This window comes from Atractosteus spatula (genome assembly GCF_055471065.1).
Source record: "Atractosteus spatula isolate fAtrSpa1 chromosome 10 unlocalized genomic scaffold, fAtrSpa1.hap1 SUPER_10_unloc_1, whole genome shotgun sequence".
NCBI classification, from domain to species: Eukaryota; Metazoa; Chordata; class Actinopteri; order Semionotiformes; family Lepisosteidae; genus Atractosteus; species Atractosteus spatula.
The window spans coordinates 1,187,617-1,209,412 of record NW_028296612.1 but is presented as its reverse complement, the minus strand read 5'-3'; the positions used below and the strand labels follow the sequence as shown (position 1 = coordinate 1,209,412).

The following is a 21,796-nucleotide window of genomic DNA, read 5'->3' as shown; positions in this document are numbered from 1 at the left end:
TAACACAATTGCTCGCTTAGTTTCAAAGCCCGTGTTCCTGTAGGACGTAATGTAGAACTACACAGCCTACCCTGTGTGTTCCAAAATGCATTTTTGAAAATGCCAAGATTTAATACCTGGTCTCAGAAAGTTATGAGTTCGGCGCACAGGTTTGAGTATTAGATGATGATATAGGCGAAGTCTTAAACAGGTGAGACTTCACCACACTGGTGGGTTACGGAGTACAGTATTACACTAAAGGCAAGGGATCGGAATACCGCTTTGTCAACGAGTATTCAAGTATACTACGGGCAAGGGTTCGGAATACCGCTTTGTCATCGAGTATTCAAGTATACTACAGGCAAGGGTTCGGAATACCGCTTTGTCATCGAGTATTCAAGTATACTACAGGCAAGGGTTCGGAATACTGGTTTGTCATTGAGTATTCAAGTATAGTACAGGCAAGGGTTCGGAATACCGCTTTGTCATCGAATATTCAAGCATACTACGGGCAAGGGTTCGGAATACCGCTTTGTCATCGAGTATTCAAGTATACTACAGGCAAGGGTTCGGAATACCGCTTTGTCATCGAGTATTCAAGTATACTACAGGCAAGGGTTCGGAATACTGGTTTGTCATCGAGTATTCAAGTATAGTACAGGCAAGGGTTCGGAATACCGCTTTGTCATCGAGTATTCAAGCATACTACGGGCAAGGGTTCGGAATACCGCTTTGTCATCGAGTATTCAAGCATACTACGGGCAAGGGTTCGGAATACCGCTTTGTCATCGAGTATTCAAGCATACTACGGGCAAGGGTTCGGAATACCGCTTTGTCATCGAGTATTCAAGCATACTACGGGCAAGGGTTCGGAATATCGCTTTGTCATCGAGTATTCAAGCATACTACGGGCAAGGGTTCGGAATACCGGTTTGTCATCGAGTATTCAAGCATACTACGGGCAAGGGTTCGGAATACCGCTTTGTCATCGAGTATTCAAGTATACTACAGGCAAGGGTTCGGAATACCGGTTTGTCATCGAGTATTCAAGCATACTACGGGCAAGGGTTCGGAATAGCGCTTTGTCATCGAGTATTCAAGCATACTACGGGCAAGGGTTCGGAATACCGCTTTGTCATCGAGTATTCAAGCATACTACGGGCAAGGGTTCGGAATACCGCTTTGTCATCGAGTATTCAAGCATACTACGGGCAAGGGTTCGGAATACCGCTTTGTCATCGAGTATTCAAGCATACTACAGGCAAGGGTTCGGAATACTCCTTTGTCATCGAGTATTCAAGCATACTACTGGCAAGGGTTCGGAATACCGCTTTGTCATCGAGTATTCAAGCATACTACGGGCAAGGGTTCGGAATACCGCTTTGTCATCGAGTATTCAAGCATACTACAGGCAAGGGTTCGGAATACCGGTTTGTCATCGAGTATTCAAGCATACTACAGGCAAGGGTTCGGAATACCGGTTTGTCATCGAGTATTCAAGCATACTACGGGCAAGGGTTCGGAATACCGGTTTGTCATCGAGTATTCAAGCATACTACGGGCAAGGGTTCGGAATACCGCTTTGTCATCGAGTATTCAAGCATACTACGGGCAAGGGTTCGGAATACCGCTTTGTCATCGAGTATTCAAGCATACTACAGGCAAGGGTTCGGAATACCGCTTTGTCATCGAGTATTCAAGCATACTACAGGCAAGGGTTCGGAATACCGCTTTGTCATTGAGTATTCAAGCATACTACAGGCAAGGGTTCGGAATACCGCTTTGTCATCGAGTATTCAAGTATACTACAGGCAAGGGTTCGGAATACCGCTTTGTCATCTAGTATTCAAGTATACTACGGGCAAGGGTTCGGAATACCGCTTTGTCATCGAGTATTCAAGCATACTACGGGCAAGGGTTCGGAATACCGTTTTGTCATCGAGTATTCAAGTATACTACAGGCAAGGGTTCGGAATAGTCCTTTGTCATCGAGTATTCAAGTATACTACAGGCAAGGGTTCGGAATACCGCTTTGTCATCGAGTATTCAAGTATACTACAGGCAAGGGTTCGGAATACTTCTTTGTCATCGAGTATTCAAGCATACTACAGGCAAGGGTTCGGAATACCGCTTTGTCATCGAGTATTCAAGTATACTACAGGCAAGGGTCCGGAATACCGCTTTGTCATCGAGTATTCAAGTATACTACGGGCAAGGGTTCGGAATACCGCTTTGTCATCGAGTATTCAAGCATACTACAGGCAAGGGTTCGGAATACCGCTTTGTCATCGAGTATTCAAGCATACTACGGGCAAGGGTTCGGAATACCGCTTTGTCATCGAGTATTCAAGTATACCACAGGCAAGGGTTCGGAATACCGTTTGTCATCAAGTAATAAAAAAACAGCACAGCACACTGATCACACTGCCTTTAATTATTCAAGCGCCGCGCAGTTGAGAATCCTGTACACCGATGTGTCCGAGTATTATAGTACAGTGTACCGAGTTCAGTACAACTGTACATATTTAGAGTTCTTCACCCAGGTGTGTCAGAGCAATCAAGCACAGTACACCTGAGAGTTCAGTACAGAGTTTTTACTAGTACAGCACACTACAGGCAACAGTTCAGCACTCCGAATCGAATACCTGAACACAATGCAGTCCAGCTCACAGGTGTGTCAGGCAGTTTTGAATATTCACATTATTCAGCTTTAAAAAAAACAAAACATGTACACAGTTCGCAGAGACCCTCGCCCCAAGCATAGCAAGAACTGGATTACGATAAACCTGGGAAATGTCCACACATTGTACAGTACAGTTTTTTGCTCCACAAAACTGTAAGCAAGACATTTGTTGCCTCTATGAATTGGCTACATCCCTCTGCTCTCCTCCCCACTGAGAGCTGGTGTGTGTGGGGAGCGTTCTGGCGCACTATGGCTGCCGTCGCATCATCCAGGTGGGGGCTGCACACTGGTGGCGGTAGTGGGATTCCCCCTGACCTGTCAAGCGCTTTGAGTGGAGTGTCCAGAAAAGCGCTCTAGAAGTGTAAGCAATTATTATTATTAAAACATTTCAAACAAGAAACCGATTGTAATTGCAACATTTAAAACGTGCCTCCATACCACTGCCAGAAAGGTGCCAGAAAACAACATTTCTGCTAAAGTGACATACCGTAAAAAAAACACGTACGCTCACACCCCATCCCATAAGTAAGCGTGGACAAAACACGAGCCCCTAATTAAAGAGCTCAAGTCGTAAACAGTGCTCGGTGAACTCTGATCATTTTGTTTACCCAAACGGGTATAGCAGTTGTTAATTCCGAAACGGGTTTAGGGATATAAAAAGCAGAGAAAATCTCAGATGGCAGACAAGACGTCTCAGCGACACATTTCGAAAATGAACACTTTCCGAGAAAGCCGGCAGATTTACAGCTCGGCAGGGGAGGCGTTACTGTACACTCCGAGTGGTGGGTGAGTGGAACAGGCTGCCCAGACGTGCTGTTGAAGCCGGCGCCCCCGGCTCACGCCACAGCTGGATGAGATCCGTCAGGCAGGAGAGGAGGCGCTACTTTACACCAAGGGCGGCGGGTGTCCGCACCCGTCCAGTCCAAAAACGGGCCCCGCCGAGCCATTTTTTAATTGATGCTTGGCCTAACGACTTTGGGGAAAAAAAAAACGGAACACCGAACTGAGTGCAGAAGTCATTAGATTAATCACATTTTTTGTATCCCCCACTACAAGGGGAAAATAATTCAGATTGAATTCAGTCCCAAGTCCCAGAATTCCAGCACAGTGTTAGAGGGTGTTTTTCTTGCCAGCAGCTATATCACCCTGCAGCTCCCAACTGGCAGCCCCCCCCCACCCCCGGAGCTCAGCAGGTGTGAGCCTGGTCAGTACCTGGATGGGGAGACCTCCTGGGAAAAACTAAGGTTGCTGCTGGGAGAGGTGTTAGTGGGGGCCAGCAGGGGGCGCTCACCCTGCGGTCCGTGTGGGTCCTGATGCCCCAGTATAGTGACGGGGGACACTGGACTGTAAACAGGCGCCGTCCTTCGGATGAGACGTCAAACCGAGGTCCTGACTCTCTGTGGTCATTAAAAATCCCAGGGCGTTTCTCGAAAAGAGTAGGGGTGTTACCCCGGCATCCTGGCCAAATTTCCCATGGGCCCTTACCAATCATGGCCTCCTAATAACCCCCCTCTCTGAACTGGCTTCATCCCTCTGCTCTCCTCCCCACTGAGAGCTGGTGTGCGGGGAGCGTTCTGACTCTACTGGTCCAGGTGCTGGTGGAGGGGGAGTCCCCTTTCCTATAAAGTGCTTTGAGTGGAGGGTCCAGAAAAGTGCTATAAGTGTCAGCAATTATTATATAAGTACAGCTCTGGTCACCTTGTGACTATGAATGGCAGTTCATGACTGACCATTTCATTTGTACTAGAACCACACATGATACTTCCACAAATGGCGCCCTGCCTGTTTCTGATAATGCTCTCCCCCACCTGCCTTTCAGCTCTTTGGGAAATGTCACACTCACTCAGGACCAGGTCAGGCACGAATCCAGGCCGAAAATTCCCAAACTCCGGAAACCTCCCCAATCCGGAACTTTCCGGCTCCCAGTGATGTCATCGACGGCGTACCCTCCCCCTTTAAGTTTCTCGGACCTGCTGCAGTTGTAATGATTAAAAACGCGTATGAAACTACACGAAAATCCTTTATCCGAAATTCCCAAACTCCGAAAACCTCCCAAATCCGGAACGTTCCGGCTCGCAGTGATGTCATCGACGGCGTACCCTCCCCCTTCAAGTTTCTCGGACCTGCTGCAGTGATAATGATTAAAAATGCGTAGAAAACTACACGAAAATCCTTTATCCGAAATTCCCAAACTCCGAAAACCTCCAAAATCCGGAACGTTCCGGCTCCCAGTGATGTCATCGACGACGTACCCTCCCCCTCGAGTTTCTCGGACCTGCTGCAGTGGGAATGATTGAAAATGCGTAGAAAACGACATGAAAATCCTTCATCCGAAATTCCCAAACTCCGAAAACCTGCCAAATCCGGAACGTTCCGGCTCGCAGTGATTTATCAGCTATATCAGGAAATGTTAAAGGATATCGCGTTTCGACGTGGGTCCTATCCCCCCCCCACGCTGTCCCATTTTAAATATGAAAATATTCCGAAATCCGAAACAATCCGAAATCCGCAACACTTTCTCGTCCCAGGAATTTTGGATGAGGGATTCTCAACCTGTATCAGTATATATATATAGTATACTAGTATTTAGTATTTAAGGTAGGAGGGGGAGGTTAACGATAGTTCGAAATGTCAGAGCAGTCCAAGATGGACGACAGGGTATCGCGGTCCTCCCCTTCACTGAGGGTCTCCCTGTCCTCCTCGTCCAGCTCTCCGGCGCGGTGGCCGAGCAGGGGGTCGGGAGTGTGAGACCGGTTCTCGTCTTCCTCCCGGCTCTGCGGTCCCGAGTTGGGCGGTCTCCCGCCGCCCGGAGCTCCGCGCCTCTTCCAGGGCGGCAGAGGCTTCTGGGTGTCGAGATCCTGGCCTCCGGGGCAGAGGGGGTTGGCTGCCCCCCGCCGGACGAGCAGAAGCGGCCGGGAGCCGAGGAGGAGTACAGCCACCACCGCCGGGATGACAATGAGGATCCAGTACCAGAAGGCGGAGGGAGGGACGTCTGCAGAGACACAAGAAGAGTTTTATGCGCCCACGCGGGACTAGCCTGGCAGCTAGCGGCAGCAGCAAAGATGAACGTGGCCGCGACATCGGCTCTCCTGCATGATTCTGCCTCTCCTTCTCCACACATTACTCCTGTCCTGGAGTCCCTGCACTGGCTGCCGGTCAAATTCCGTGTGAATTGACTACTGTACTGCTCTACTCGCTGGGGTATCTAAATCTACTCTGAACAAACTGCAGTCTGTCCAAAATTCAGCAGCCAGAATCCCGACCAGGTCTAGTGCAAATGATCACATTACTCCTATCCTGGAGTCCCTGCACTGGCTTCCGGTCAAATTCCGTGTGGACTTGTAAAATCCTCCTGCTCACCTGTAAGGCTCGGCGTGGCTGGGCACCTCAGTACCTGTCTGAGCTATCATCGCCCTACTCCCCACCTCGCAACCTCCGCTCTTCAAATTCTGCTCTCCTGACTGTCCCTCTGTACTTGAGCTTCAGTCTAAATTGAAAAATCTGGCGGTGATATTTGATTCTGGCTTAACATTCGACCCACATGTGCAGCATATTGTCAAAACATCTTTTTTTTCGCCTCAGAAACATCGCTCGACTACGCCCTCTGCTGTCACTAACTGGGGCTGAAAAGCTGATCGACACATTTGTGTTCTTCCGAATTGACTTCTGCACTGCTCTACTCGCTGGGGTATCTAAATCTACTCTGAACAAACTGCAGTCTGTCCAAAATTCAGCAGCCAGAATCCCGACCAGGTCTAGTGCAAATGATCACATCACTCCTATCCTGGAGTCCCTGCACTGGCTTCCGGTCAAATTCCGTGTGGACTTTAAAATCCTCCTGCTCACCTATAAGGCTCTGCATGGCTTGGCGACTCAGTACCTGTCTGAGCTATCATCGCCCTACTCCCCTCCTCACAACCTCCGCTCTTCAAATTCTGCTCTCCTGACTGTCCCTCTGTACTTGAGCTTCAGTCTAAATTGAAAAATCTGGCGGTGATATTTGATTCTGGCTTAACATTCGACCCACATGTGCAGCATATTGTCAAAACATCTTTTTTTTCGCCTCAGAAACATCGCTCGACTACGCCCTCTGCTGTCACTAACTGGGGCTGAAAAGCTGATCGACACATTTGTGTTCTTCCGAATTGACTACTGCACTGCTCTACTCGCTGGGGTATCTAAATCTACTCTGAACAAACTGCAGTCTGTCCAAAATTCAGCAGCCAGAATCCCGACCAGGTCTAGTGCAAATGATCACATCACTCCTATCCTGGAGTCCCTGCACTGGCTTCCGGTCAAATTCCGTGTGGACTTTAAAATCCTCCTGCTCACCTATAAGGCTCTGCACGGCTTGGCGACTCAGTACCTGTCTGAGCTATCATCGCCCTACTCCCCACCTTGCAACCTTCGCTCTTCAAATTCTGCCCTCCTTACTGTCCCCCCAAGCCCGTCTACACTCTAGGGGTGACAGGGCCTTCTCCTGTTGTGCCCTCAAGCTCTGGAACTCTCTGCCCCAAGGATATCAGAGAGTCACCTTCTCTAAACTCCTGCCAATCCAGAGTCAAAACCCTCTTCTTCAGAAGAGCCTTTACTGAACTGGATCCATTCTTCACCCCTCTGCTTCTCTTAGTACCACCATCCACGCTCTCCTCTGTGTGTTGTCATTGTGTTTTATCTGGTGTATTCTTCTTATTTATCATTGTTGTCATCCTGTAAAGCGCTTTGAGAAGCCACCTTTAAAGGCGCTATATAAAATTAAGTTGATTATTATTATTACCCTTTCCCAATACCTCCCAATACCTCCCTGCTGCTGCTGCTGCAGCAGGATCTGGAGTGTCAGTACTGGGAGTGGCCACAAGAGGGCGCTCTGGAGGGACACTCCAGAACCAGAAAGAGAGCCTGTCCCTCAGGAAGTTTTTGGAGAACTCGGCTCCGGCTGTCTGCAGGATGGTTTCTCCCTCGGGGCACACTGGTGAAGTCTCACAGTGAGCCAGTGCTAAAAACTACCAGATCTGGAGTGTCACTAACAGTAATCATTCCTTACACTTTACCGATAACGGGAACTCCCCTCCACCACCAACACCAATATGTGGTGCCCGCCTGGATAATAATGCTAATTATTGATAATTGCTTACACTGATAGAGCGCTTTTTTGGACACTCCACTCAAAGCGCTTGACAGGTCATGGGGAATCCCACTACCGCCACCAATGTGCAGCCCCACCTGGATGATGCGACGGCAGCCATAGTGCGCCAGAACGCTCCCCCCACACACACCAGCTCTCAGTGGGGAGGAGACCAGAGTGATGAAGCCAGTTCAGAGAGGGGGGTTATTAGGAGGCCATGATTGGTAAGGGCCCATGGGAAATTTGGCCAGGACGCCGGGGTGACACCCCTACTCTTTTCGAGAGACGCCCTGGGATTTTTAATGACCACAGAGAGTCAGGACCTCGGTTTGACGTCTCATCCGAAGGACGGCGCCTGTTTACAGTCCAGTGTCCCCCGTCACTATACTGGGGCATTAGGACCCACACGGACCGCAGGGTGAGAGCGCCCCCTGCTGGCCCCACTAACACCTCTTCCAGCAGCAACCTTAGTTTTTCCCAGGAGGTCTCCCCTCCAGGTACTGACCAGGCTCCCACCTGCTGAGCTCCAGTGGGAGGGGGGGGGGGCCGCCAGCTGGGAGCTGCAGGGCGATCTGGCTGCTGGCCAATCAGCACAGGGAGAGGTCACTAAAGGGTGCTGCTGCAGGGACACTCCAGACCCAGTACAAGGATCACAGGAGAGACCCGGCACCTCCCCCACCAGGCGCGTCACTCACCTTCCACCGTGAGGAGGACCGTGGTGATGTTCCGTCCCTGCCGGTCCCGGACCACGTAGACGCCCTGATCGGCTCCGCTCAGCCCGTGCAGGGTAAGCGCCCCCCCGCCCACGGAGACACGCCCCCCGTAGGGCCCCGGGCAGCTGGCCGTGCCGTTCGCCACGTCGCACGCCGAGGAGTTGGGGAAGAGCACCTGCACGGCGGCCCGCGTGCGCAGCGGGAACGAGGCGTCTCCCCCGGGCCGCGCCCTCAGCTCCTCCTCGTGCCCTGGGAACGGCAAAGGTGCCGCGACGAGCGAGCGGGAAGTGAGCGCGCGCCTCTGAGCGAAACGTCTGCGGCACAGCTGGTACTTATGTAGTACATCAGCTTGTTCCCCTCTCCCACCCCTCTCTGTGTACAGTAGTGCCTCCTGTCCTGACTGGAGGAGCTCATCCAGCTGTGTCTGGAGAGAAGCCAGAGTATCAGCTTGTTCCCCTCTCCCACCCCTCTCTGTGTACAGTAGTGCCTCCTGTCCTGACTGGAGGAGCTCACCAAGCTGTGCCTGGAGAGAAGCCAGGGTATCAGCTTGTTCCCCTCTCCCACCCCTCTCTCTGTACAGTAGACCCTGCTGTCCTGACTGGAGGAGCTCACCGAGCTGCGTCTTGAGAGAAGCCAGGCTATCAGCTTCAAAAACAAGACTGGGCAGCTTGTTGCCCACCCCCACCCCCCTCTGTGTAAAGTGGCACCTCCTGTCCTGACTGGAGGAGCTCGCCCAGCTGCGTCTGGAGAGACGCCAGGCTATCAGCTTCAAAGACAAGACTGGGCAGCTTGTTCCCCACCTCCACCCCCCTCTGTGTAAAGTGGCACCTCCTTTCCTGACTGAAGAATCTCATCCAGCTGTGTCTGGAGAGAAGCCAGGCTATCGGCTTCAAAGACAAGACTGGGCAGCTTGTTCCCCACCCCAACCCCCCTCTGTGTACAGAAGAGCCTCCTGTCCTGACTGGAGGAGCTCGCCCAGCTGCGTCTGGAGAGACGCCAGGTTATCAGCTTCAAAGACAAGACTGGGCAGCTTGTTCCCCACCCCCACCCCCCTCTGTGTACAGAAGAGTCTCCTGTCCTGACTGGAGGAGCTCACCCAGCTGTGTCTGGAGAGAAGCCAGGCTATCGGCTTCAAAGACAAGACTGGGCAGCTTGTGCCCCACCCCCACCTGTGTAAAGTGGCACCTCCTTTCCTGACTGAAGAATCTCATCCAGCTGCGTCTTGAGAGAAGCCAGGCTATTGGCTTCAAAAACAAGACTGGGCAGCTTGTTCCCCACCCCCACCACCCTCTGTGTACAGAAGAGCCTCCTTTCCTGACTGAAGAATCTCATCCAGCTGTGTCTGGAGAGAAGCCAGGCTATCGGCTTCAAAGACAAGACTGGGCAGCTTGTTCCCCACCCCCACCCCCCTCAGTGTACAGTAGAGCCTCCTGCCCTGACTGGAGGAGCTCGCCCAGCTGCGTCTGGAGAGACGCCAGGCTATCGGCTTCAAAGACAAGACTGGGCAGCTTGTTCCCCACCCCCACCCCCCTCTGTGTACAGTAGAGCCTCCTGCCCTGACTGGAGGAGCTCACCCAGCTGCGTCTGGAGAGACGCCAGGTTATCAGCTTCAAAAACAAGTTTGGGCAGCTTGTTCCCCACCCCCACCCCCCTCAGTGTACAGTAGAGCCTCCTGCCCTGACTGGAGGAGCTCGCCCAGCTGCGTCTGGAGAGACGCCAGGCTATCGGCTTCAAAGACAAGACTGGGCAGCTTGTTCCCCACCCCCACCCCCCTCTGTGTACAGAAGAGCCTCCTGTCCTGACTGGAGGAGCTCGCCCAGCTGCGTCTGGAGTGACGCCAGGTTATCAGCTTCAAAAACAAGACTGGGCAGCTTGTTCCCCACCCCCACCCCCCTCAGTGTACAGTAGAGCCTCCTGCCCTGACAGGAGGAGCTCGCCCAGCTGCGTCTGGAGTGACGCCAGGTTATCAGCTTCAAAAACAAGACTGGGCAGCTTGTTCCCCACCCCCACCCCCCTCAGTGTACAGTAGAGCCTCCTGCCCTGACAGGAGGAGCTCGCCCAGCTGCGTCTGGAGTGACGCCAGGTTATCAGCTTCAAAGACAAGACTGGGCAGCTTGTTCCCCACCCCAACCCCCCTCTGTGTACAGAAGAGCCTCCTGTCCTGACTGGAGGAGCTCGCCCAGCTGCGTCTGGAGAGACGCCAGGCTATCGGCTTCAAAAACAAGACTGGGCAGCTTGTTCCCCACCCCCACCCCCCTCAGTGTACAGTAGAGCCTCCTGCCCTGACAGGAGGAGCTCGCCCAGCTGCGTCTGGAGAGACGCCAGGTTATCAGCTTCAAAAACAAGTTTGGGCAGCTTGTTCCCCACCCCCCTCAGTGTACAGTAGAGCCTCCTGCCCTGACAGGAGGAGCTCGCCCAGCTGCGTCTGGAGAGACGCCAGGCTATCGGCTTCAAAGACAAGACTGGGCAGCTTGTTCCCCACCCCCACCACCCTCTGTGTAAAGTGGCACCTCCCGTCCCGACTGAAGAATCTCACCCAGCTGCGTCTTGCTGGATCCAATTAACGAGCTTTAATTAACAGAGCGCCTGCCTGGGAGGACGGACACAGAGTAGGCGAGTGAGAAAGCCGCCGGGCGCAGACGTCTGTACCTGAAATGCGGAGCCTCTGTTTCCCCAGGAAGGCCTGCTCTCCCTGACGGATGAAGATGCACTCGTACTGGTCGTCGTCCTCGAACGAGGTGTCGCGAAGGGTCAGGGAGAAGTCGGCGCGCCCAGCCCGCTCCGGCGACACCTCAGCCCGGCCCTCGAAACCCGCCTGAGGACGTCCCCGGCCCCCGTGGAAGAACAAGACCTTCTGGGTCGGGGTCTGCCACAGGAAGTAGATCTGCCCCGCGGGGAGACGCCTGTAGGCCGACCCGTCGCAGGGGAGAGAGGCCGTCTCCCCGAATTTCACGGTGGGATCCGAGAGAGGGGGCGTGACACCTAAGGAGACAGCAGGAAACGTCAGGCGTTTTCTACCTCAGAGAGGACGCCCTGTCTATCCCTGAAGAAAACTCCTGATTACAGCTCATTTTCTTACGCCCCAGGGACGCAAGGTGAAAAATAATTGTCGCCGATGAGCGCGTTTCAAACGCAGTAAGAGTATAATAATAATAATAATAATAATAATAATAATAATTGCTGACACTTATAGAGCGCTTTTCTGGACACTCCACTCAAAGCGCTTGACAGGTCAGGGGGAATCCCACTACCGCCACCAGTGTGCAGCCCCCACCTGGATGATGCGACGGCAGCCATAGTGTGCCAGAACGCTCCCCACACAGCAGCTCTCAGTGGGGAGGAGAGCAGAGGGATGAAGCCAGTTCAGAGAGGGGGGTGATTAGGAGGCCATGATTGGTAAGGGCCCATGGGAAATTTGGCCAGGACGCCGGGGTGACACCCCTACTCTTTTCGAGAAACGCCCTGGGATTTTTAATGAGCACAGAGAGTCAGGACCTTGGTTTGACGTCTCATCCAGAGGACGGCGCCTGTTTACAGTCCAGTGTCCCCCGTCACTATACTGGGGCATTAGGACCCACACAGACCGCAGGGTGAGAGCGCCCCCTGCTGGCCCCACTAACACCTCTCCCAGCAGCAGCCTTTTCCCAGGAGGTCTCCCCCTCCAGGTACTGACCAGGCTCACACCTGCTGAGCTCCAGTGGGGGGGGGGGGCCTAAGAAGGGGGGAGCAGGTGTGGTGGATGAGTAGAAATCAGGGAAGGGCCGGAGCGTCCTTAAGAGGAGGGCTTTACGAACGGGACACCGAAACCCTTAGACAAGGGTCACTCTCCAATAATTGCAATAATTGTCGCCGATGAGCGCGTTTCAAACGCAGTAAGAGTATAATAATAATAATAATAATAATAATAATAATAATTGCTGACACTTATAGAGCGCTTTTCTGGACACTCCACTCAAAGCGCTTGACAGGTCAGGGGGAACACAAACGTGTCGATCAGCTTTTCAGCCACAGTTGGTGCTAGTTTCACGCATATTCCTTTTCCGACTTCAAAAGGGGAACTGCAGTCCCAGTTTCTCAGATGGGTTATTAAAGCCTGGGAACAAACTAAATTCATCACCGCTCTCGGGGAAAAAAAAAAATGGACAACCTGCGGATTAAGCTCAAAATCGCGAACTCCACGAAAGGACCGTTAAGTCGCCCTGTTGTCGCAAACTCGCATTCAAGTTCCCTTGGGCTGTGACGTGAAGCAGCCCTTCCTGCTCGCTAGTCACCGTGAGGACTAATGTCACGTGATGTAGGGGCGAGCAAGTGCGGGCTGTGCCACAGACGTTTCATGTAGCAGAAATGGTCCAAACTGATCCGCGTTCAGCGTTAACAAGTAAGTAGTATTTGTCGGCAGAACCGTCTCGAAACCTAGAGCGATATTTCTGTTGGATCAGAAAAGATGGATTCAAGAGCCTGCTTCTTTACGATGTCACAGGGCCTACACACGGCACCGCAAAACCAGAGCTTGTGTTGCCTCGTTCTGCATCGCCAAACATGGCGCTGGGCATACCTGGGAAATTTGGGGCAGCCCCCCACTGGAGCTCAGCAGGTGTGAGCCTGGTCAGTACCTGGATCAGGAGACCTCCTGGGGAAAACGCCGTTCCTCGGCGTTTCAGCGGTCAGAGGGCCAGACCTGAGTGCTGAAGTCTGCAGTAGCGTACGTTTTCTGCGTGCGGACGGTGTGTGATGACTGTAACCGACTCGCGAAGTTGAAATGTTTTAGACTTTGAGTTTGAAAATTAACGATGAATGAGAGAGAGGGAGAGAGATGGTATTTGAGAGCTGTGGGTGATGAACGCCATTTTGAAATATCCCGCTCCTTTAAACTTTAAACCTCAAATTGTAATAATGGCGACGCGTGCGCGTACGTGGTGTACGTACAGGATACACGCGGAGGCAAACCGGACAGCGCAATACTTTTAGATTCAAATTTTAGGTGCTGTGTAATACTACATAAAGTTACATTAAACACTGTACGTGTGACGAAAAAGGGCATCTAATACAGTATAAAGTAAAATAGTAATTAATAATAATTGCTGACACTTATATAGCGCTTTTCTGGACACTCCACTCAAAGCGCTTGACAGGTCAGGGGGAATCCCACTGCCGCCACCAGTGTGCAGCCCCACCTGGATGATGCGACGGCAGCCATAGTGCGCCAGAACTCTCCCCACACATCAGATATCAGTGGGGAGGAGAGCAGAGGGATGTAGCCAATTCATAGAGGCAACAAATGTCTTGCTTACAGTTTTGTGGAGCAAAACTGTAAGCAGGACATTTCCCAGGTTTATCGTAATCCAGTTCTCCAGCTCTCAGTGGGGAGGAGAGCAGAGGGATGAAGCCAGTTCAGAGAGGGGGGTGATTAGGAGGCCATGATTGGTAAGGGCCCATGGGAAATTTGGCCAGGACGCCGGGGTGACACCCCTACTCTTTTCGAGAAACGCCCTGGGATTTTTAATGAGCACAGAGAGTCAGGACCTCGGTTTGACGTCTCATCCGCAGGACGGCGCCTGTTTACAGTCCAGTGTCCCCCGTCACTATACTGGGGCATCAGGACCCACACAGACCGCAGGGTGAGAGCGCCCCCTGCTGGCCCCACTCACACCTCTTCCAGCAGCAACCTTAGTTTTCCCCCAGGAGGTCTCCCCCTCCAGGTACTGACCAGGCTCACACCTGCTGAGCTCCAGTGGGGGGGGGGGGGGGGGCTGCCAGCTGGGAGTTGCAGGGTGATCTGGCTGCTGGCGCGCCGTTAACAGGATGCTGTGATGCTCTGTACAGTTTTTGAGTAGGCTCACCATGGGGGGCAGCTGCGTCACATTCTCCCTCCAAATTTCGACCAAAAGGCTCTTCCGTGTTGGAGTATTTCACACACGCACAAAAAAGACAAAATGGTTCTTTGTTCGCTATGTTGGCCAGCTGCCATATCGCCCCGCAATCATTAAGCAGAAAAGCATGAACTTTGTGCAAGTACTGCAAGCCTCACATCCGAGTCCCCCCGAATGGAGCCCTTCCTGCTCGCTAGTCACTGTAATGCAATAGGATGGACGAGCGAATAAGTGCAGCAGACATTTCACCTCAGAAATGTTCCATTGGTCTTGTGCAGATTCAGTTTTATTGGGCTCAATAAGTCCGACAACAGGCGCGCCGGGTCTGCCCCACAGAACAGACAACCTGCGAGGGTTTCCCAGCTCTTATATATACAGTCAGAAGAAAGTTTGGTTCAAAATCTGAGTGCTTGTCCTGTTCCTTGATATGTAATTACTTCCTGTCCTGCTCTGTCTTGCTCGAAGTTCTGTCCTTTGATGTGCAGCAGACATTGGTCTGCTTTATCCTGTTTGTGGGTGTTGTGCATTGTGTAGCGTTAAGCCACTGGGGCTGCTAAAGCAGATCAGCTTTATGGTATCTTAGTGTCACTTTTGTTGAGGGCCAAATTAACAGACCCCAGCAACACCTCTCACATTGTGCGTAAGTGGCGATACTGTGATGCTGGATAAGCGAGATCTATACATGTCCCACTTCAGTGTTTGTCTCCAAAACCGCTTCAAAACCGAGGGCAATACTTCTGTTGGATGAAGAAAGATGTATTTACAAGACTGTTTACAATATAATAAGGCCGCAACACATCACTGGGAAATTTGTTCACTTGTTCTGAATCACCCAATATGGTGCTGCGCCTACCTGGAAATCTGCGATGTAAATTGGAGGTTTTTCCTAGTAACTGTGTACGTTTGACTTCTGTTGTGGTTTGAAATGCACTCATCAAGGCAGATTCTTCCTAACCCTGAAACATAAAAATAGCGCTGCAGATCCTTTTGAGTAAAATGAGACAAGTCCCCCAAAGACAATCCAGTCTTGGGAAGGGATTTAAACAGCTACTAGAAATATGCGTGCCTTCTGAAATAATAAATCCATATGTAGTGTATTCTGTATCCAACAGTACTGAACTAATATTTCACGTGCTTGGGATTGTTTTATGTTTATGTCTAAAAATAGAAAATAAAATGATTACAAAAAAGTCAAATGAGAGCTCTTTTTATTCTCTGACACTTCTCTGGTAATATCAGTAATACTAATAATTGTTTACACTTATAGAGCGCTTTTCTGGACACTCCACTCAAAGCGCTTGACAGGTCAGGGGGGATCCCACTACCGCCACCAGTGTGCAGCCCCACCTGGATGATGCGACGGCAGCCATAGTGCGCCAGAACTCTCCCCACACACACCAGCTCTCAGTGGGGAGGAGAGCAGAGGGATGAAGCCAGTTCAGAGAGGGGGGGTTATTAGGAGGCCATGATTGGTAAGGGCCCATGGGAAATTTGGCCAGGACGCCGGGGTGACACCCGTACTCTTTTCGAGAAATGCCCTGGGATTTTTAATGACCACAGAGAGTCAGGACCTCGGTTTGATGTCTCATCCGCAGGACGGCGCCTGTTTACAGTCTAGTGTCCCCCGTCACTATACTGGGGCATTAGGACCCACACGGACCGCAGGGTACTGACCAGGCTCACACCTGCTGAGCTCCAGTGGGGGGGGGGGCCATAAGAAGGGGGGAGCAGGTGTGGTGGATGAGTAGAAATCAGGGAAGGGCCGGAGCGTCCTTAAGAGGAGGGCTTTACGAACGGGACACCGAAACCCTTAGACGAGGGTCACTCTCCTGCAGGAGCACACTGGTGAGGTTTCAACCCGCCCGACGTGCTGACGTCTTTCCCCCAGCGCCTGCAACCGACTGGTTCCCTCTCTCGTGTGGACGCGCTGATGGACTTTTATGCCACTCGGGTGACTAAACCCCTTCCCACACTGACCGCTTCTCCCCCGTGTGGACGCGCTGGCGGACCCTCGGGGCGCTCGAGGGGCTGCAACTCTTCCCACACTGACCGCAGCGGAATGGCGTCTCCCCCCCCCGCGTGGACGGACCGGCGACTCTCTCAAGGGCCGGACCTGCGGGGGAAAAGTCCTCCCGCGGTGACCGCAGCCCGACGGCCTCTCGCCCGCGTGTGGACGCGCTGGCGGACCCTCGGGGCGCTCGAGGGGCTGAAACTCTTCCCACACTCAAGGCTCAAGCACAAGACTATACATGCCATGCACACAAAAGAAGAGAGCTAAGATATTTCAGTTCATGGATGACTTTAGTTTATGTATGCACGGATTAGTTTATCTGCAGGGTCAATCAATCTGGGCTCCATGTCCTGCTCTGTAAGATTAAACTCACCCAGCTCTTCCTTGAGCTCTTGTACAGAGACACAGCCCAGCTCATTACAACCTTGTGTAATATTGTTCGTGTCCAGATGATTCATCTTCTCTGTACAGCCATCAGATACTAAGAGCCCAGGTGTCTCTGTCTCAGGCTCCGTCTTCATCACGGGCACAGAGTCCAGATCCTCCACCCTCTGTCTGCTCTCTGTGTGCTGCTGCTCACTGAGTGTCTCTTTCCCTTGTGCGGCGGCGAGCTCTGTCTCCTGCCCGACGGCCTCTCGCCCCTGTGTGGACGCGCTGGCGGACCCTCGGGGTGCTCGAGGGGCTGAAACTCTTCCCACACTGACCGCAGCGGAACGGCCTCTCCCCCCCCCGCGTGGACGTACCGGCGACTCTCTCAAGGGCCGGACCTGAGGGGGAAAAGTCCTCCCGCGGTGACCGCCGCCCGACGGCCTCTCGCCCGCGTGTGGACGCGCTGGCGGACCCTCAGGGTGCTCGAGGGGCTGAAACTCTTCCCACACTGACCGCAGCGGAACGGCCTCTCCCCCCCCCGCGTGGACGCGCTGGCGGACCCTCAGGGTGGCTCGATCGACTAAAACTCCTCCCACACAGCGGGCAGCAGGAGGGTCTTTCTCCTGTGTGAGTGAGCCGGCGGCATTTTGGGTGGCTTTGCCTGACTAAAACCTTTCCCACACTGGCTGCACGCGAAATGCTTCTCTTTCACGCGTGGCAGAGTGACCGGTTGTCCGCTTCGTCGGAGCCCAGCGCCGGGCTGGCCCTTCCCCGATCCCATGGTCCTGCTGGGGTTTCTCTCTTGGCTCATCCGCCCCGGACTGCTCTCTCCTCGAACGGTCCCCCCCCCCCGCGTCCGGGCTCCATGTCCTGCTCTGTAAGATTAAACTCACCCAGCTCTTCCTTGTGCTCTTGTACAGAGACACGGCCCAGCTCATTACAACCTTGTGTAATATTGTTCTTGTCAAGATTATTAATCTTCTCTGTAAAATCAGCACATACTAAGAGCCCAGGTGTCTCTCTCTCTCAGGCTCGTTCTTCATCACGGGCACAGAGTCCAGATCCTCCACCCTCTGTCTGCTCTCTGTCTGCTGCTGCTCACTCAGTGTCTCTTTCCCTTGTGCGGCGGCCAGCTCTGTCTCCTGCATCAGACGGGAGCCCCACTCCTGCTCCTCCTCGCTGTGCTGCTGTTCAAGAGGAGCCCTGTCCCCAGCGTCAGGGAAAGCACTGACCTCCGACCCTGAAAAACACAGGACAAGGGAACAAGATCTTTAACACGGGCTTTGAGTCAACTTAAAAAATAAACTAATACACAGAGAAACAGAAGGATCAGAAGAGAAGAGAACAACAAAACACACACAGCCTTGTCACAGGGTCTCAGGCGTATCCAAACATTTTAATTTCTCTACAAAAGTACCCCCATACTATAATATAAAAATGTAATGTTCTTGAACGCACATTTGGTCTTTTGTCCCATCATGTTGCTTGAGGTACTTAGGACAAACATTCAGGTGGCTAGACAAACACACACAGTTTTAAACTAAAGGCTCTAAAATCAATAGTCATATCACTCTGCAACTCACCACTGGCAGCCCCCCACTGGAGCTCAGCAGGTGTGAGCCTGGTCAGTAAACTGGAGAGGAGACCTCCTGGGAAAAACTAAGGCTGCTGCTGGGAGAAGTGTTAGTGGGGCCAGCAGGGGGTGCTCTCACCCTGCGGTCCGTGTGGGTCCTAATGCCCCAGTATAGTGACGGGGGACACTAGACTGTAAACAGGCGCCGTCCTTCGGATGAGACGTAAAACCGAGGTCCTGACTCTCTGTGGTCATTAAAAATCCCAGGGCGTTTCTCGAAAAGAGTAGGGCCAAATTTCCCATGGGCCCTCACCAATCATGGCCTCCTAATAACCCCCCTCTCTGAACTGGCTTCATCCCTCTGCTCTCCTCCCCACTGAGAGCTGGTGTGTGTGCGGGGAGCGTTCTGGCGCACTATGGCTGCCGTCGCATCATCCAGGTGGGGGGGCTGCACATTGGTGGCGGTAGTGGGATTCCCCCCCCTGACCTGTACAGCGCTTTGAGTGGAGTGTCCAGGAAAGCGCTCTAGAAGTGTCAGCGATTATTGTTATGAGAAGTCAGCCTTCTTTGAACATCCCTAGCGAAGACGGAAAAGAAGAGCACCCGTAGCCCACAGAGGAGGAGAGGGGAGAAGTACGTCCTTTTTCACAGAGCAATGTTCCAGAACGCGTCAAGGGAATCTGAGCACTAAGAGCGCTGACATCTCGAGACAGGTCTTAGATTGCGGGAAGTACTGCTTTCTGATCGTCCTTCAAGCCAGAAGAATCCCTCACGGTTTCGTGATGACTTGTGGGCGCACACAGATACATGTCACCCCTTTTAGAGAGAATTCTTACGGAGCCTTTCATGGAACACATGTTCTCCCTCTGCTTCCCTCTATGATCCATAACGATCATACAGGGAAGCTTCTGCGTTTTCCGTGTGTGGAAGCAGGTCCGGCACCGAGCCCCGAGCCCGGCAATGTGCGACGTAGCGGATTTTTAACCGGCGAGTTCAAACGTGGGCATAAAAATACAGACAGCGGCCCCCTGTGTTGCTGCCGAGAGCTGTTCTCAAAAGCTCGCACGGTTTATTTGTGTGTCAAATGCACAGCAACGCGGCGTGCAGCAGTAGTTGCCGGCACGGAAATGTCCGTTCACAAGAAATCGCACGAGTCGTACCAAAGTCACCAAAACCCCCAAATCGCAAAATTGAGGTTACATAATAATGGACGTAATAGGAACTGAATAAAACTCAATAGGAGTAGAGCTGCGATGTGTCCAGGGTGTGTGCAGTATATACAAGTAGCGCGGTTATGCTGAATACAGTGAAAACTGCGTGTCCCTGTAGGCATCACGGGTGATCTGCTGAAGGAGCTGCAGGCTGTCTTACTGCCTGGAGGAAGAAGCTGTCCCTTAATCCGTTAGGCTCTGACCGAATGCTCCTTAACTGGAAACAGCTGAGTAGATTACAGTGACCTGCGGTCGAGACGCGGTCTGACCAGGTAATCCACACCAGGCGATGCCGCCGGCCGTCATTAAGAGAACTGATGCGAGGAGGTGGGAGCGCCCTCTGGCGGAGAGGAGGGGGACCGTGACCATCAGAGCGCAGTAGAAACGGAATAAAATTAACTCCCCCCGGGCTCAATGTGAATAGAGCTGCGATCTGTCCAGGGGGTGTGCGGTACGTTATGTCCAAGTTGTGCAGTTATGCTGAACACAGTGAAAAGAGTGTGTCCCTGTAGGCATTACAGGTGATCCGCTGAAGGAGCTGCAGGTGGGCTGTTCAGCAGTCTTACTGCCTGGAGGTAGAAGCTGTGCCGTAGTCTGCTGGACTTGGACCGAATGCTTCGGTACCGTTTACCGGACGGGAGGAGGGACAACAGTTTGTGACTGGGATGACTGGGGGCCCTTTAATGTAAGCCAAGTCAAAATAAAAAAAAAAGACCAATCAAAATCGAACCGGTACTGTTCCTTAAGCGCAGAAAAGGAGGTGGGGAGGGGCCTCAGCGATCTCACACACCAGCCGTGCGCCAAATCAAGTCATTGGAATAACGCATGACATGCATATAATAATGCAATCGTTTTGGGGCAGCTGGCGGCTCCGCGACAAACCCTCCAGGGCCGCCAGCTGTTGGGGTCTCTGGCACCGGGACCCCGAGCGGTTCTGCCGGACGGGCGCCCCTGGACCCGTTTCCGCGTACCGGGGCCGGCAGCCGCTACGTCTCGGTGGCAGTGGGTTATTTTACGACCACCTTAGCTGACGCCCTGCTGGATGGGATATGTCTGTCAGGCTGGCTGGCTGGCTGGGGGCGTCGCTCTCCGTCTCTCTCTCTCTCTCTCTTTCTCCGCTCGTCCGAAAAATAAAAGCGCCGTTTTTTTTTTATCCCAACGAGAGGCTGGATCACTGTGTCAGCCCTCGCCGAACCCGAAAAAAAAAATATATATACTTGATTCTTTTGTACATTGTACATTACGCTACAACTCACCTGGGAGCTCCAGTTTCGCGTCCATTTCTCCTTTTATCTCTGCAGTCACTTCACGGGGAAGCGTGTGTCCAACACGATCTGTCTGTCCCCGATCTCCTCCTGCTCCCGACTCCTTCTCCCAGAACTGCAATCCCTCCTTTAGGGTCTCATTTTCCTTATCTGGGCTAGTTTCCGTGCAGAAACTGTCGTCGACACACTTGTGTGGTTTTTTACACGGCTCGTCTCAACAGACTGTGTGAGCTTGCTTGGAAGCGAGCCCTTGAAATAAACGCATAAAAAAAAACCATCCAGGAGCTCGGCCATCCAACTTAATCTATTTCTTTATACACGATCCACACGGAGAGGGCAGAAAAGACCACCGAAGCTCTTAAAAAGCGCCCAGGGTTTGAACACAGCCGTCGGACAGTACATGACAGGAATACAAGACATTTTAAAGCGGCTCAACCTGGCAACGATCAGTATTTCTTGCCCAGTTCTGAGACGGGAATTCCGGGTTAACCAACGCTTCCTTGGTGAACGTTGCTATGCACTACAAGTGCTTTTTTGGACGGTGTTTTCCAAATGGGATTTCAAAATTGTGGTTTCACAAAGCTAACCAAAAACCAGGTACCCCCCAAAAGTCGAAATTATGAGATTATTTGTGTTCTCTTTACCTTTGTCAAGGATGAGACACCAGTAGAGAATGCTTTTACATCGTCAACCAAATATTGGTACTTTACTCTGATGAAATTACTAAAATCAGAAAGGTTTTTGTAGTAAACCAGCAGATGGCACGAAAAATGACTGAGTTGAATGAGTTGTGACTGAATACAGTAGATTTTAAAGACACAGAATACAGATTTTTATATATGGCCAATATAATAAGAAGTAAATATATCCATTGCACGATAATCCGTTTCCTCGCTTGACAATATTGCGTTTCTCTAAATGTAAGCCAGTTTCAAATTTTAGTTTATCAAAAAGGCCACTATGACTGACACAGGTCTAAACCATTAATGACTAGTTC

At 52.2% G+C, this 21,796-nt stretch overlaps 1 protein-coding gene across 1 annotated transcript; it reads right to left on the bottom strand.

The window, feature by feature from the left end:
- Positions 1 to 2,558: 2,558 nt before the first annotated feature.
- Positions 2,559 to 20,815, bottom strand: LOC148813349 (uncharacterized). The gene is made up of 10 exons (XM_088907966.1): positions 20,791 to 20,815; positions 20,417 to 20,485; positions 20,271 to 20,275; positions 19,781 to 19,874; positions 17,983 to 17,990; positions 17,125 to 17,373; positions 16,348 to 16,483; positions 11,150 to 11,482; positions 8,483 to 8,749; positions 2,559 to 5,654 (listed from the first exon to the last, which is right to left on the bottom strand). The coding sequence occupies exons 1-10, from the start codon at positions 20,813 to 20,815 to the stop codon at positions 5,275 to 5,277; spliced, it is 1,566 nt and encodes a 521-aa protein (XP_088764092.1). The 3' UTR covers positions 2,559 to 5,274.
- Between the last annotated feature and the right edge of the window lie 981 nt (positions 20,816 to 21,796).